At 63.3% G+C, this 16866-nt stretch overlaps 1 protein-coding gene across 11 annotated transcripts in view; it reads right to left on the bottom strand.

The window, feature by feature from the left end:
* The window catches only part of FBRSL1 (fibrosin like 1), an 84645-nt gene that overhangs the window by 12198 nt on the left and 55581 nt on the right, over positions 1-16866 (bottom strand). For all 11 annotated transcript variants that reach the window (XM_060118504.1, XM_060118501.1, XM_060118502.1 and 8 more), the window contains one exon: positions 2208-2253. In XM_060118504.1, the coding sequence (XP_059974487.1) occupies positions 2208-2253 (46 nt within the window). The remainder of the gene's footprint in view (positions 1-2207; positions 2254-16866) is intronic.

Here is a 16866-nt window from a genome sequence, read left to right on the forward strand (position 1 = left end):
TCCCAGCTCATCCCGTTGCCCCTCCTTCCTCTGGCAGGAGCTTCACCGGGGCTAGTGGCCGCTCCTGCGGGTCCCACCCGGGGGACCCCTGACCTAAGCCCTCTGTGGGCCCTTGCCCTGGGGGAGACTCCCGGATGGCCAGCCTTGCCTGGTCTGTCGGGAGGAAGCTGCTGCGGGCCAACACTGCCCCCACTTCGCCGCCCAGAGCCTCCGCTCCCGTCCGAGCTGCGGGCCTGCCCTTGGGCCGTGAGCTCCAGCCAGCCGCCGGCTCACTTCAGACCCTCCTTTTGAAACTGCTACGAGGGAGGCCTCAGGTCACAGCCCCAGCAGCCAGGCGGAGGGCAGCACCACCCATGCGAGCTGCTTTGCCTGCAGGGGCAGCAACCCAGTCCCCAGGAGTGGGAATTCAGGTCGCTGGGCTGTGGGCTGACCCCGCGGCTGCCACGCTCGCTGAGTCAAGAACTGGCCACAGCCTGTCCTGCGGCTGCAGGGCAGTGTGACCCAGGCTGGCAGAGAGGTGAGAGGTCTGGACCCTCTGGGAAGTCTCCTTCCCTAGGGCAACCCCTCCCTCTGCCTTGGGTCTGTTTGCTTAGGGACGCACCTACAGAGGAGGCCCTTGCCACCACTCCTGCAACGAGGACAGGACCAGAGGGCCGCTGGCTTCAGCCCGCTTGCTGCTCACAGCTGCCCAGGGACGCTAGCCCTTTCTCCCCTCCTGTCTCTCTCACATCTCCACACGAGGCCCTCACAAAGCAAGAGCAGCCATCGGAGTGGAAAGAGGCAGAGGCACGGGCCATGCAGACCTGGACGTGACCCCACGGGTGCTACCAGCGCCCCAGCCCTTCTGGAGACGCCTGGAACCTGCTAGAGCCTCCTGCCGCTGGAAAAGCATGAGCACTGCTACTCATCACCCCCCACCCACCGCCACTAGGCACCTCTCTGGGCACCTCAAAGCCCAGAGCTCCCTGAACTCTGCTGAACCATAACCTCCAAACCCGTGACCGTGACCTTATCTGGAGAAAGGCCCTCTGCGGCCGTGATCAAGCCGAGAATCTCAAGGTGAGATCAGCCTGGACTCGGGTGGGCCCCAAATCCAGTGACGGCGTCCTTGTAAGGGACAGAGAGGAAGAGACCTCGTGAAGACGGAGGCAGAGATGGGAAGGATGCAGCCAGAAGCCCAGGGATGCCCAGGTTTGCAGGCAATACCAGGAGCTGGAAGAGGCAGGAGGGACCCCTCCCCTGGAGCCTCCGGAGGGAGCACAACCCTGCGCACACTTGACTCCAGATTTCTGATCTCCAGAACCATGAGCGGGTGAACGTCTGGTGTTTCAAGCTGTGCGGTTTGTGGTCATTTGCTGAAACTGATACGCCCTACACTAATTCCGTCTGAAGTGCCAGCTGAGTGTGCCTGGCTCCCCGGAGCCTCTGGTGGGCCACCGTACCCAGACTCCCCAGCAGGCCGCAATCTGCTCGGCTGCAATGCTCCGACTTGAGGAAGGGGCTTCTCGAGTTCAAGGCACGTAGAGGCCGTGCCTGGCTACCAGGCCAGCAGGACCCACGGGGCTGCGGGTGCCCGAAGGCCTGTCCTGTGTGGTCATATCCTGAGGGAGCCCTCCGAGCAAAAGGGCCCCTTCCCTGCGCTGGGTCCAGTGAAACCCCCTTCCCGGCCACAGCCCACAGCCGACAGGCTGGGTCACAAAGGCCTATCCTGGCCTTGATAGAACCGTGGCCAGGCATCCACCCTCCAGAGCAGTGCCGGCCAGAAGAGCTTTGTGGGACAGTGAAATGCTGGGTATGTGTGCCATGCCACTCGGGGGTCACTGGCCAGGGCCTGGGTGTGCTGGCGGGGCTGCATCCCGAGCCAGGAGCTGCTGGCCACCCTAGAGCACCTGAGCCCGGGAGCCCGGGGAAGTGCGTTCCTCATGGTCCTGAGCGGTGCGGGGATCCCACTTTGGGAACCGCCGCTCCAGCACTGCCCAGCTCTGGCCGAGACACGGGCCCCGTTCCCAGCTTCCCTTGTTTCCTTGTGGTTTTCCCAGGGGGTTGGCGGGGGGGCGGGCTGCATCCCTCAGTAAATGACAGCACCCAACTCCTGCCTGAGGCTCTGCACCTGAAACCCAAGACAGAGCCTAACTTGGGGGCCGCCACGGACTTCAGGAATGTGTCCTGTCCCTTCCTAGAGGCCAGGAGCCCAGGGACACACTTACCTTTATCGGCTGCCGGGGCAAAGAGCTTCTCGGAGCCCACAGACGCCTGGAAGAAAGAGAGGAGGGTCAGGGGCCAGAGAGACCTACAGGGCTGGGGTGAACCTGGCCCTCAGCCCCTGCCCCCGGCACCCAGGAAACAGGTCTGCACACACAAGGGCCGCCCAGCCTGGCAGAACACATCCTTCTGTGCCCACAGCCCCCATGGAGGAGGGTGACCACGCCCAGGCCCAGCTGCAAGTACTCGGACACAGGTCATTCGGCCTGTGATCAGGGAACCAAAGACGCCCCACTCAGCAGGGGTGCAGGGGCTCAGCGTGGCCCTGCTGGGTGGGGAGCTAGGACTTGGTAATCGGGGCGCCAGGAACCTGAGGGCTCCGCTGGGCCTGGCACTGGAGGTGGCAGGGTGGGGGGAGCAGAGTTGGGATGCCCCCAGCCCCCAGCCCCAGGCTGCAGGACATCACCTGCCACGCCCCAGACATGCTGAGTCACAGGTCTGGGGACCCCGGCCACCATGATGCACAGAGTGTCCAGGGTGGAGTGGGGTCAACCCACTGCAGGAGGGAACGTGGCAGTTTCTGATGGGCCCCTGGGCCGCTCAGCCTCTCCCCTCCTGGGGAGACGCCCCCGTGTGTGCAGGGCCTTGGTGAGGACAGTCAGGATGAGGATGTGGCCCACCCACTGGTTCACAGCCGCAAGCACGTAAGGCTGTTCTGAGCAGACCTTTTCTCCCTAGCTGGTGTTGTTTTAAAACAGTTTCGCTGAGATGTGATTCACATACCATACAACACGCCCACTGAAGGCACACAGCTGTGAGCAACCATCACCTCAACCTGTTTTAGAACATTTTCAGCACCCCAAAAAGAAACCACATGCCCTTCAGCTATCACCCCAATCCTCGCATCTCCCCCCACCCTGGGCACCATTACTCTGCTTCCAGTGTCTCCCGATGCCCCCATCGTGGACTTCCTCGGGGAGAAAGCAGACAGTGGTTGCTGTTGGCGTGGGGTGACTGAGTACCAAAGGGCATGAGGCCTCCCCCCAGGACGGCCACGATCAAGAAAGACAGAAAACAGCCGGGGCTGGCGAGGACAATGTGGAGAAACTGGAACCCTTGTGCATTGCTGGTGGGAATGGAAAACGGTGCAGCCGCTGTGGAAAACGGTACGGAGGTTTCTCAAAAAATCTTATCATAGGGCCTCCCTGGTGGCGCAGTGGTTAAGAGTCCGCCTGCCGATGCAGGGGATATGGGTTCGTGCCCCGGTCTGGGAGGATCCCATATGCCGCGGAGCGGCTGGGCCCGTGAGCCATGGCCGCTGGGCCTGCGCATCCGGAGCCTGTGCTCCGCAACGGGAGAGGCCACAACAGTGAGAGGCCCGCATACCGCAAAAAAGAAAAAAAAAAAAAAAAAAAAAAAATCTTATCATAGAACTACCGTATGATGCGGCAATCCCACTGGTGAGCGTATGTCCAGAGAACTGAAAGCAGAAGCTCAAACATGTATCCGTCCACCCACGATCACAGCAGCATTATTCACAATAGCCAAAATGTGGAAGCAGGGACTTCCCTGGTGGTCTAGTGGCTAAGACTCCGCGCTCCCAATGCAGAGGGCCTGGGTTCGACCCCTGGTCAGGGAACTAGATTCCACATGCCAGCAACTAAGAACCCGCCCGCCGCAACTAAAAAGATCCCACACGTGGCAACGAAGATCCCAAGTGCCGCAACTAAGACCCGGCGCGGGCCAAATAAATAAATATTTTAAAAACCCCAAAAAACAGAAAAAACAACAAATGTGGAAGCAACCCAAGTGTCCATAAACAGATGGCTGGATAAATAAAATGTGGTGTATACACCCAATGAAATATTATTCAGCCTTAAAAAGGGAGGAAACTTTGACACAGGCTGCAACGTGGATGACCTTGAGGACACTATGCTCAGTGAAGTAAGCCAGTCACAAAAAGACAAATCCTGTGTGATTCCACTATATGAAGTCCCTAGAGCAGGCAAATCCATGGAGACAGAAAGCAGGCTGGTGGGTGCCGGGGGAGGGGAGGGGGCATTAGTGTTTAATGGGGACAGTTTCAGTCTGGGAAGATGAAGAAATCCTGGAGCTGGATGGTGGTGGTGGTTGCACAACGATATGAATGTGTTTAATGCCCCGAGCTGTACACTTAAAACAGTCAAGATGGTCGTTTTGTTATGTGTATCTCACCATGATAAATAAAAAACTTAAAGAAAAAAGCATGAAAGAGCTCTGGGGTGAGGAAAACATTCTCTGTCGGACTCTGGTGGGGGGTATGTAGTCGTATGTATTTGTCGAAACACACCAAACTGTACACTCAAAACAGGCGCATTTTGTTGCATGTAAATTGTGGTGCAAGAAAGTCAATCACGAGAAGGGGACTGAGGCGAGAACAGACTGACAGGTGAACAGAACAGGAACAAGAGTCCCAGACAGCGACGCACACGGGACGCCCGGCACAGGCCGGGCCCGGGCCTGTGGGAAAGGGCAGGAGCTGCGCGGACCGAGGCTCCCCAGGCCCGCGTCGCTCCAGGCCTGCTGACGGCAACGTGCAGAGCGAACCGTGAACAGACCGCACTCGTGCTGGGCTGGAGCCTCCTGCCTAGCCACGCCCCGAAACCCCGCACTGGGAAGAAAACAGGTGGCAAACGCAGCCGGAAAACACAGGCCCACGCTCCCCGGGCTGGACTCGGACCCGCACCAGAGAGGAGTCTGCTAACGCGCGGGAGTCCCCAGCGGAGGGTCCCCCCGCCCAGGGGAGCAGGGAGCTGAGGCCGGGCGTGCACTCTGCAGGGAGGCTGTGGCTTGACCTCTTCCTAAGGATGTTCCCGAGGCATCCTGCGTGGTGAGCAGCCTGGATCGTGGCCTCGCCCGAGGAGACCCCGGGGGGCGGGGGGGGGGGCGGGGATGGGTGGGTGAGGGGTCCACCTGAGCTGGGGGTCCGCGGGGTCAGGACGGCAGAGTCAGCAGCGCCGGCCCGCCCACCGCTCAGGGCCAGGATGGGGACACTTCACGCCTGCTCACCCTGCACCAGGCAGGGCCCCAGCTCTGCTGGGAGCTCCGGCCAGGGGCCCCCAGAGCCCTGTATCCTCCCGCAGAGGCCCATGAGTCACCGATCCTCCCACCCAAAGACCCCCAGGCCTAACAGGACTGGACCCTGGCCATGACCCCAGGAGGGGGTCCTGCTGACACTCCCACTTGAGGCCACACAGCCCGAGTGACAGCTGCTTAATTACCAGCTGGTCTCGTTAACACTCTCACAAATTAATTCTCCATACAGCAACCAAGAGTCTCTTTAAAAACCAAACCAGAACAAGTCACCCTGGACTGAAAACACTCCAGTGCCTTCCCACTGCCCCAAACTACAGTGTGAGCTTCTCCCCCAGCCCCCACAAGGGTGTGGCCGGCCGGCCTGTCTGGGCCCTTGACCCAGTGGCTTCGGCCAAGTCCCCACAGGCCTTCCCAGACCCCACTGGCGCACGTTGAAATCCTCTTCGCCTGCTGCCCTGCACCAGCGGGAGAAGGGCATGACTGGGCAGGGCTGGCGCCACCCCACATGAGATGGGCCAGAGCAGGGGCAGCCACTCTGGTCTCCGGAGGCCGCCCCCTTAAGGTCTCCATTCCCTGAGGCACCGACAGCCCCTCTGGGCCTGGGGGTGGTGCTGACCGTGCCAGCAGCCCACCCCAGTGCCTTATCGCGTGCCATCAGCAGGTGCAGTGAATGAGCTCAGCCTGCAAGCTGTCATTAGCTCCCAGGGGTGTGGTCGCTGGGCCACTGGGAGGGGGAGGGGGCTACTCCATGGCAGGTCGGCCTCGAGCACCTGCCTCAGCTGCACCGTGTGGGCCAGCCCTCACCGGAGCCCTCCTCTGATACAGCAGGGCACCCCGACCCACCAAGGCTGGTGTCGCAAAGGAACGTGGTAGAGGCGTCACTGTGAGAAAGTGCGTTTGCTCCTGTGGGGCAGGGCTGCCCTCGGTCCGAGACTGGGGGCGGGGGGAAGAGCAGTCAAGTCCAATTAAAGCTGCAGGCGCCCCTGCCCTGCCCGGGAGGCCCAGCCAGGCCCGTTCTGCTTCACTTCAAGGCCCCAGGCTGGAGCACCGGACCCCAGAGCCAGGAGGTGGCGCCCCAGACACTGAGAAAGTGAAAGGCGAGCAGAGCAGGGAGTGGAGGGGGGCGAGGAGCAGCGACGGGGAGCGTCTTCCCTGGCTCTGCCGAGCCCCGGGATGCCGCCCGGGCAAAGGAGGGAGGCAGGTGGGAAGGCCACTGTCCCCGTCCGTCCGGTCCTCACAGCCACACTGCCCAAGTTAAAGTTTGCTCAGGGAAGCTGAGGGATCCAAGTCCCCACAGGGGTCGTGGGCAGGGACCTGGCAGGCTTCCACCGCACGGCAAGGGCCGGGACACCGGGCCAGGCACAGCCAGGCCCACTGGACAAGGCTCTCAACCAACACCCACAGGCACCCTTAGCTCCCAGGTCCCCCGGGGCCGTGGCTCAGGTTCCAGCCCTTCCCAGCACAGGCACAAAGCCACCCCTGCTGGGACTTGGCCCAGGTCGAGGTCCCTCGGTTCTTTCCCTTCCAGGACAAGGGGTCCGGAGCCGGCCAGCAGACCCAAGGCGGGTGGGCAGCCCTAGCGCAACCACCAGATCTGTGCTAATAACTTCCCGAGGATTATCCACTGGGACTTGACCCAGGCAGCGCCGGCACCCTCCAATCCTGGCACTGAACCGGTGTGGGTGTGAAACGAAAGGGTCACTTCAGGCCAAAGTCCAGGTTGGAGGTCCCCGGGCTGCAAGTTCAGGGTCCCCGTGGAAGGGGCCCGCTCCGTACGGAGAATGTCAGGGTCAGCACTCTTTCCCCGGAGATACGCAATCCCGGCTGCGGGCGGAGGTCAAGGCGCGCTTTGTTTGCGAGGACCCAACCTACGGGGTAGCCTCGGCCCAGACACGCGGCACAGACTCCGCCGGCCGCGCCCCGCCCCAGACAAAGAGCTCCAACTCCGGGCAGGTGAGCGCGGCGGCGGCCGGGAACCCGGGCGGCCGAGCCCGCGCCAGGGCGCAGACAAAGGCGCGCGTCCCCCAGCGCCCTGCCCCGCCTCCGCCGCGGGCCCCCCAGCGCCCTGGCCGAGGCCCAGGACTCTCTGCGGGTCTGCCGCCACGTGCGCCCCAGGGGCGCAGGCGGAGGTACGTGGGGTCTCCGCGCGCCCGGCTCCCGTGAGAGACGGAGTGAGCAGAGCGCCGGGGGCCTCTCCCGCTCCCCGTTCCTCTAGAGGGGGCGGCTGCTCTCTCAACCCCGGCCCCCAAAGTCCCGAGTTCCTCCCCGGAGCCACCAGCGCTCACTCACCGCGCGGGCGCCCCGGGTTCGGCGCGCTCTGCAGGCGACCGCCGCTAGTCCTCGTACCGGAGCCGGAGTCGAAGCTGGGCGGCATGGACGCGGGCCACCGCCAGCCTCGGCCCGTCGAGGTGGCCCCTCTCCCGTGGCGCCCTGCCTAGCCGGAACCCAGGCCGGGGGCGCGCGGGGCACGCATGTCCGCCGCGCCGACTCGGCGCGCTCCGGGCGGCTCTCGGCGCACTGGGCTGCCGGACGCCGTCGGGCGCGGCGAAGGGCCCACAAGCGGCGGGGACGGCGGCGGCAGGCGCACTGCTGGCGGGCGCGCAGGCGGCGGCCAGGGAGCGCGGCGGGGCGGGGCGGGGGCGGGGCGCGGGCAGGCCCGATTAATCCAGCCCCGAGACGCGGATCTGCCCGCACGGGGCCGCAGACTTGGGTTCGAGCGTTCGCCGTCCCATCCCCGTCACCAGGTCAGAGCGCGCGGTGTCAGCTGTACCGAACGCTGTATGGGCCGGCTCCTCCGACGCTCACAGCAACGAATATGGATGGCTCCTACGCCCAGTTTACAGAGGGGAAAACTGAGTCACGGAGCGGCGAGGTCGAGGAGCTGGGACTTGAAGGAAGGACAACAGAGCCCCCACATCTGTCCGATGTAAGCTCCGCCCTCAGTTTCACTATCTGCGAAATGGGGATGCAAAGTGGGAGAAGGGGTCCAAGTAGTTACTGTAATTGCGAATTGCGCAGTACACGCCAACCCTGACCACTACTCCGGAGCCACCTGGCCGCTCCGTGGGCCCAAACCGAGTTCAGATCCAGGGGGAACAACCGCCCCTTGAGAAGGCCGAGTATATGCCCCACACCGATCCAGGCCCACGGGGTGGCACCTAACATTCCAGAGCACGCAGGTGCAACACCAGGACGCCAGCAGCACAACTCCCAATCATGAAACTTGCTGTAAAACAATCCACGGAGGGTAAGGGGGCCTAGGGGCTCCTGGAAGGAGTTTGAGAGCCCACCTCTAAGCTGCTGTGGAGCTAGGGGCACCAGGAGGTCAGCTCTGGTGAGGCATCCAGGGGCCCACAGCTTAGAGCCCAGGTTCAGGGCTTGCATACGCCTGCCCTAAGCTGGGTGATCAGAGGCGGGTCCATTCAGCAGGGAAGCGCGCAGCCATTCAAACGGGACCCTGGGACACAACTCCAGAGCCGCGGGCACTGGGCCAGCGCTCCCTTTTCAAAAGGCGGCAAAACACAGGCAGACACATGCACTTACACAGCCCACAGTTAATCTCCAACCGTAAAAAAGAAATGGCCAACGGTGCCAGCCTCTAGGTGGGGCTTTTAAGTCCTTTTGTTCTGTTTGAATTATTTACCAATTACATATATTCCCCTTACCCCGCCCCCATAAACGTCATACCACGACACCCTGTTTCCTGCCATAAAAACAGCACGTACGTGGCACCGTGCTGAATGGCTTCTAACCATGAAATCACTGGGCCCTCACGCCTATCCTCTGAGGACATACTATTATCATCTCCATTTTGTTGATGAGGAAGCTGAGACAGAGAAGTGAGGTGACATGCTGGAGGCCATGGAGCTGGTATGGGGCAGGGCTGGGATTGGAAACCCGGCAGTGTGACCCTGGGGTCCGCGGACTTAGCCGAGACGTGCTCCTCCTCTAGGAGAGTAGCAGAGACTGGTCCTGGGACGGGGGATTCTGGCGGGAGAACCCTGACTCCCAGGCTGGGGGGTGGCTTTACCTCAGGGGTGGGTGTCTGCGGGCCCATGTGCCCCCGTGCCCATTGCACCGTGCCCCAGCAGGGCGTGAGCTCTTGCACTTGGCCCAGCTCCAAGGCCTCTGGCAGCGAAGGGGAAAGGTGTTCATGCAGTGGGGTGTCCTGTTCTACCCCTCTGGGGTCAGCAGCAAAGGTGCCCTAAGCCCAGAAGTCTGTGAACCTTACATAGCAAAGCGGAATTAAAGTTGGTCAGTTGACCTGGAGATGGGGAGACGATGCTATGGGCACAGCTTAATCTCAGGGTCCTTACTAGTGGGAGGAGAGATGGGAAGACGCTGCCCTCTGGCTGTGAAGATGGAGGAAGGGGCCGGGAACCCAGGTATGTGGGCGCCTCTACAAGCTCAGAAAGGCCAGGAAGGGATTCTCCCTGGAGCCGCAGAGGGGCCGGCCCAGCCCACAGCTTGACTCCCGCGGGGACACTCCTGTGGGACTTCTGGCCTCCAGACTGAGAGATAATAGTGTAGTACTCAGCCGCCCAGTTGGTGACAACTTGTCACCGTAGCCACACTCAACTACACTCACAGCCAGGACCCTGATTAGGGGATGGAATGCAGAAGAACAAGCCGCCCCATCGGCAGGCCTGAGTCAAGCTCACAGCCTAGTGGGAGAGAAGGGCCATACACAAGGAGACAGGTCATACGAGTGCAGATGGGGTGGGCAGACCGTAAGGGCAGTGTGAAAAGCAGTGACGGGCACTGATCTGAATGGCAGCTGGGGGAGCTTCCCAGGAGGGGCGTCTGAGCTGAGACGGACCACAGGTGAAGCTGAGGGGAGCTCAAGGAAGAGTCTTCTGGGGCGGCCACAGCCAGTGCAAAGGCCCTGAGGCAGGAACAACCTGGCAGGGCCAGCCAGGGAGGTGGGGTGGGGCACAGGGCCTTGAGGGCCATGAGGGAGCTTGGGCATTTGTGTTGAGCAACAGGAGGAGATGTGTGTGGGATCTGAGGAGACAGGTGATGAGGTCTTTAAAAAGACCCCTCTGTAGGATCCGCCACAGGGCTGGGTGGGGCACAAGGAGCTGGGCTAGGCGCTGCAGTGACAAGCAGGCGTGGGGATGAAAGGGGGTAGGTGGTGGGGCCCCTCCAGAGGTGGGGACAGGGACTCTCCCATTGGAGATGTCAGCTGGCAGCTGGTTACGGAGCTTGGAGCTCTGGGGGCGGTGACCCTGGTGCACCAGGTCAGGCAACCTCCCCCAGTTGAGCTGCTGAATCCTCGGGGCCCCAAAGGTATGCTCCATAATCACGTATCCTCCAGATGAGCAGCCGGGCTGCACCCAGTCTCTCCCAGCTACCTGGAGATCCCACCCCTGGCAGTAAAAGGTTCCTGGAGCCAGTGGCAGTGGGGAGAGCGGGTGGCAAATGAGGGCTGGGCCAGCGCTGGGAGCCAGCGGGAGCAGCTAGGAGCTTCTCTAGCCCCAGCCCGGCCTCGTCACTCTGGTCCAGACCAAGCCCCTGAGTCTGACCATCAGGTCACGGTCAAGGTCTCAATGTGCACCCTGGCTCCTCTCCCACCACAGCCTGACCTTGGAGGAGCCTGTCTTCCTGTAATGACACGGCTTCACTTCAAACATCATTCTTAAGACCACCTTGGGCACTCATGGTCCTTGCAGAGGCCACAGTCCTTGCCATGCCACCTCTGAGCCACGGCCCCGCCCTCCGGTTTGGGGGTAAAATCAGACTTTGGGCAGGACTGGCTTTAATTCTGTTTAGAAAGGAAAGTGGCTGTGATATGAAAGATTTAATGAGGTTAGAGATCTAGAAGGAAGTGGAGCGGGACTAGATTACCGGGTTGAACGAAGGCCGCCATCAGAGAGTGCAGGGACGTCCCTGAGCGACTTCCAGGCCAGACAGAGGTAATGCACTCAGCGCCCGCACGTGGTGGGCAGGGCCGACAACCAATCTTAGAACCACATCTGTCATCCTTATGCAGAGCAAGGGGTAGGTGTCGTCACAGGGGCCATGGAGGGGGCCCCACCCACAGCCGGGGGGCACTGGGAGTGCCCACCGCACTGCCAATCAGCCACATCAATCGCTGGGCTCCCCTCGGCTGGGCTAAGGCGCTGACAGCTGGCCCGCTCCCTTGTGGCTGCCTCTCTGGGGGGCAAGTGGATGCAGGGGCTGCAGACGAAGGCCCGTGGGCCGTGTGACAAGGACACCTGCCAAGACAGGGCCCCATGCGTGTGAGAAGGCCAGTGTGGCTGGGGGGATGGGGGCCAGGCTTCCTGGGCTAGGCTGCCCAGCCTCGGTTCATCCTTGCCGAGCTGCGACTGTGGCCTCACACAGAGGGACCCCGTGGCTGTGGACCAGAGTGCAGACCCTCTCGGCCAGGCTGGCGGGCTCAGCAGAGGGGAGGGCATGGGGGGCGGGGCGGGGTCCAGAGGGTCCTCGCTAGCTGGGCATGTCCATCATTGGTGTCCAGTGTTGGGAAAGAAGCAAAGACCAGAAAAATCTACAAATGCTCAGTAACGGGCCGACCAAGGGTAAACACAGAGCCCGCTCAACGCTGGCTCGCCCTCCTGGCTGACCAGAAAATGCAAGTTCAGTGCAAAACGGCAGAGGGGTGACTGCAGACTGTGCCAGAGATGTGAGAGTTCGTGCACTTGAGAAGACCCTCTGGAAAGCCTTGGAGGAGGGAGGATCTGATGGGCTTGGGAGAACAGCCGCGTGGATGCAGAGTGAGGCTGAGCGGGGCTTCTAGGGCGCAGGAGGCCCCGGGGCCTCTGCAGCCCTCAGCGCTGCGGCCACGACAACCCTCTGCGGTTTGCGCTGTCCGTGAGGCCGCTGCGGGCAGGAGGACAGGGCAGCGTGCTGCAGCGGCTGAGTATGGCCCCCAAAGACATGCACACCCAGAACCTCAGGATGTGACCGTATTTGGAATTAGGGCCTTTGCGGCTGTGATTCAGGATCTCGGGGTGAGTGCACCCTGGACTGGGGGCCCAAGTTCTATGACTGCATCCTTCTGCACAGAGGAGACACAGACACGGGGGTGGGGGAGGGAGGCCACGTGACCACGGAGGTGGAGATGGGAGCGATTCCACGAGCTACGGAAGCCTGAGGCCACCGGGGGCAGGAAGCCTCCTCTAGGGGAGTGCGGCCCTGCCCACACCTGGATGCCAGGCTCCCGGTCTCTGGGACACAGGAGAACAACTTCCTATGGTTTAAGCTGCCCAGTGTGTGGTACTGGGGTCCGCTGAGTGTGCGGTGGGCACCCTGACCAGCCCATCCCTGAGGGGAGTGGGTTCTCAGCCAGTGTCAAAAGCAGAAGCCACGAGCTCCAGGTATCAGGAGGGGAGTGTGGGCATTGAGCACACCCGTGTATGTGCACACGTGAGTGCCCGCGGACTGCACGTGTGTGTGACACTGGGCAAACGCGCACGTGTGCGGGTGTGAAGGCGTGCGTGTGCACGCGTGGGAGCACGCGTGCGTGCGACGCAGGGCAGGGGCGTGCGGCGGCTGCCTGTCCCCAACCGCGTCTGCATCTGCACGAAGGCCACGGAGGCCTGGCTCACTTCAGCCAGAACAATGGCAAAGCCCTTCCTCTCGGGGCGGCGCCTCTGGTCCTGCTGGGGACCTGGGGGCACAGCGCCATTGTGGCGCTAACCCAGCTCTCCGCTGTGGCAGGGCCGGGGCGTGCAGGGACAGGGTGGGGGTCTCAGCCGCCCTCTAACCCCTGCCCCGTCCACCTGACTGGTCCTCAAGCTCTGACCATTTCTGAAAAAGCATCTGCTTGTTTTGCACGCTTGGCCTCTGCCTGTGCCCTGACCGATCCCATGGTTCCCACCTGCCTCCTCACCTGCCCCCAGATAAGGACCACCCACCTCGGAAGCCTGCACCAGGCCCCTGGCGTCCCCGCCCAGTGGGGCCCCCTCCCAGGCTAGCAGGGCAGGTGTGGTCTGAAGGCGCTACGACCCCTCCGGGCACAGAGGGGTATGGACACCCCAGGGCCAGAGGACAACCCCCATGTAAGCACCCAGGCAGCCCGGTGCATCCCTGCGGGAGCCCGGGGAGACCTGGAGGTGGATGTGGGAGCTGCCCGGGGTCCTGCTCAGCTAGTTCCGGAAAGGCCAGGGTGGGGGAGGCGGGAGGGGCAGACGGCCCCCACCGTGGAGGTCTTCCACCTTCTCTTCCAGCCTCCTGGCTGCTCCTCCGCCTCAGCTTGCCCATTCAGCTGGAAGGTGCAGGTTCAAGTCCCGCCTGGCACTTAGGTCTGTGTGACCCCAGCAGGAAGTTAAACTCTCCGCACCCAGCTTTCTGCTGAGCACAGCGGGCACTCCCACCTTCGCTGCTGTGCTGGGCCTCACACTACACGGCGCTCGTGGACGGGGCCCCTGGGGTCAGTGCCTGCCCCCCATTCTCTGTCCCTGGCGGCCATCACACCTGTCTCACCTATGCTGGGACACCCCTCAGGCTCCTCAGACCCAGCACCTCCCAGACTGAGACCCTCCCCTACCTCTATCCCGTGGCGTCCTGCGGGCCCCCACGCACCCAGGGCCGTCCCAGGTGAGCAGTGGGGTCCTGAAAGCATCAGCGGGCTCTAGCGTCCCAGCCAACAGGCCCTAATGGGCCTGGATGGCCCCAATGTGATCACAAGGGTCCTCATAAGAGGGAGGCAGGAGAGTCAGAGAAGAAGATGTGACCTCAGAAGCAGAGCTCAGAGTGACGAGGGGAGGAAGCTCCAAGCCCAGGAACATGGCAGCCTCCAGAAGCCGGCCAGGCAAGGAACCACGTTCTTCCTGGAGCCTCCGGAAGGAACCAGCCCTGATGACACCTTGGTTTCGGCTTAGGGAGACCCATTTTGGACTTCTGACCTCCTGAACTGTAAACTTGAGCTGTTTTAGGCCACCCAGTCTGTGGTAATTTGTTAGAGCAGCCGTAGGACACAGGTGCCTCTCCCAGCCCTGCATCCACAGCCCAGGCCTCCGCCCTTGCCTGCTGGGACTCTTACAGTAGCCTGACGGTGCCTGACTCCCCTGAGGCCTCCGGTCCTGGCAGATCCTCACGCTGTCTCTCGGGTTCCTCGCTGAGGGTGGGGCTGGAGGACAGATGCCACTTCAGAGGGTTATCTGGGGCTGACTGAGCTGACGCGTGCAGGGCCCAGGAGGCGCGGGCTACATGTCAGATCGTGGTCCTTGCTGGGACCTATGTGCCGCCCCAGTGCCTGCCTGGGACCCTCAGTGAGCAAACTGCCAAGGCCCTTCCTCTTCCTCGGGCAGACCCGTGGGAAGACACGCTCTGGGTGGAGCAGCCCTAGGTCACGGTGCACAGCCCTGAGCCCTTGTGAGGACACCCCGGTGAGGTCGCCTGTGTAGGACCCCCTGCACCGGGGAGCACCAGCTCCCTGCACCTCTGTCCCCCCAGCACCCGGCCTTGGAGGGGTGCCCGCGGCTGGGAGACAGGAGGACGGGTGAGCCTCCTACAGACTACGGGAAGGTGTTCTCAGGAGTGGGGCTGGGCCGGCACACGGAGGAAACCTCTGTGAGCAGGGACGCTCCGAGGGCAAGCAGGGGCGTCGCGCGGGAACTGGGTGCGGCAGCGGTGGCCTGGAAGGCAAGTGCCAGCGGGGCCCGGGACGCAGAGGGGAGCTGCCCCGAGACGGGCGGCAGGGACGCACGCCGGGCGCTGCTCGGAGCTGCTGTCGGGCTGTCGTGCCCTTTCCTTGCTGCCACAGGGACCTAAGGGGTGGGCCCGGCGAGCCTCGTGTCGGAGGCGAGAAGGCAGGGTCTCAGAGGAGGCCCCCCTCAGACATCGGGCGGAGGCGCCTGGACCGGCGTCTGTGCTCACTGCAGACCGAGGGCCCCCAGCAGCGAGGCTGACCCGGGGCCGGGGGGGCGGATGCCCGCTCGGCCATCTCAGCAGCCAGCGCCGACCCCCCGAGCCCCGGCCTCCACCCCGGGCCGCAGGCACCGCCACGACCCCCCGTTCGCAACGCTTAGCAAAGAGGAGACCAAGGCTCGGGGCTGGAGGGCTGCCCTCCGAGGACGCCCGGCCCCCTGCCAGCCGCCTGACGGCCCCATCGACAGCCCCATCCCCAGCCCTGCCAGTTCCCGCAGCCCAGTGCGGGGAGCACGTCCTGGCGGGCTGGAGGGGCGAGCCTGGCAGGCAGGCCAGACAGACACCCCTCAAGAGAAGCCTGGGTGCTGGCCGGGCCGCTCAGGCAGGCGGCAGCCGGCCCGGACCAGCAGGCTGCCTGACGAGCCCCACACAATTTTTCACCCCGTATTTTTCCAATAAAACAGCAGTTAGACACCAACCGCAGCCATCTGGCCGCCCGGCTCCGGAGCCTCCTGGCAGCTCAGGCCGCCTTCCCCGCCAGCACTGAGCGCCCGGAGCAGGGCCGGGGTGGGGCGTGGGGAAGCACGTAGGGGTTCTATGGCGAGGGGAGCATGTCAGCGGGCGGGGGGCCTGCATCCCAGGGCAGGGCCTGGTCCCACAGAAGGGGAGGCGGCGGAGAGGTTTTCCATCTGTCTGTCTGTCTGTCTGTCTGCGTGTCAGCCTCCGGGGCTGGGCTGGTTGGAGAGGCCTCGCGGGTTTCCGACTGTCTGTCCGTGTCTGGGAGGCACACTGTCCTCAGCGTGTCCGCACCTCAAGCCAAGAGGCAGAGCCCGAGGCCGGCGGGCAAGGGGCGGGCGGGCCGGCAGGAGCCCGGGGCCAGGGAGGCAAGCAGGGCAGGAGGAGGTGCAGCTGCCCTCAGACCTGGACCTCAGACGCTGGCGGGTGCGGGGGGAGCAAACTGGCCGGGAGACACGGAGCCCTGGTCTTCCTGCCGCCCTGCCCAGGAGGAGGCCTCCTTGGGGCTGCCTGCCTGGCACGCCATCCCCAGCGCCCAGCACGGGTGTGGAGTCAGCGCCCACAGACCCCGCACACGGGGCTCCGCCCTCACTCTCCCGCCCCACCTGCACACCCAGCTGCGTCTCCTTCGCCAACCCGAGCAGCCCGGGGGGCTTCTGACCGCTGCTTCCAGTCTGCTGTGCACCGAGGAGCGTGACAAGTCAAGCCTGTCCCAGCTTCGTTCAGCCTGTTCGCGGCCAGGCTCCAGGGAGGCCAGGGCCCTGCTGTGGGTGGACAGTGTTTTCCTTGCCACCTGTGTTCTCGTGGCCTCGGAAAGGCAGGGCTCTGCCCCTGAGCGCCGCAGAGGGCGCACGCCTCTCTCTGCTTTCCCCGCCCTATGGGGTGGGGAAGGCGGGGGATGGTAACTTTGGCCAAGGTCCCAGGCAAGTGTCCACCCTGGCCCTCTGACCTGCGCCTGCTTTTGGACGGGCCCAGAGGAAGTTACTCATTGCCCAGAAACCCAGCTCGGGTAAAGGACAGAAGGAACTCCAAAGGTCTCTCCATACCCACCACCCCAACTCAGACCCAAACAGCCTCGAGTAACCGGGTGTCCCTGCCATGGAGGAAACAGAGAGGTCTGGACCGCAGGTGATAGCCTTGGTGCATAATCAGTGTCCCCGGGGAGCACTGCCAGGGTGAGGCTGTGTGCCAGGGACCTCCCAGGATGGTGGCTCCTCACCGCACTTGGATCAAAAGCTG

The sequence above is a fragment of the Mesoplodon densirostris genome, chromosome 15, assembly GCF_025265405.1.
Source record: "Mesoplodon densirostris isolate mMesDen1 chromosome 15, mMesDen1 primary haplotype, whole genome shotgun sequence".
In the NCBI taxonomy this organism is placed as follows: domain Eukaryota; kingdom Metazoa; phylum Chordata; class Mammalia; order Artiodactyla; family Ziphiidae; genus Mesoplodon; species Mesoplodon densirostris.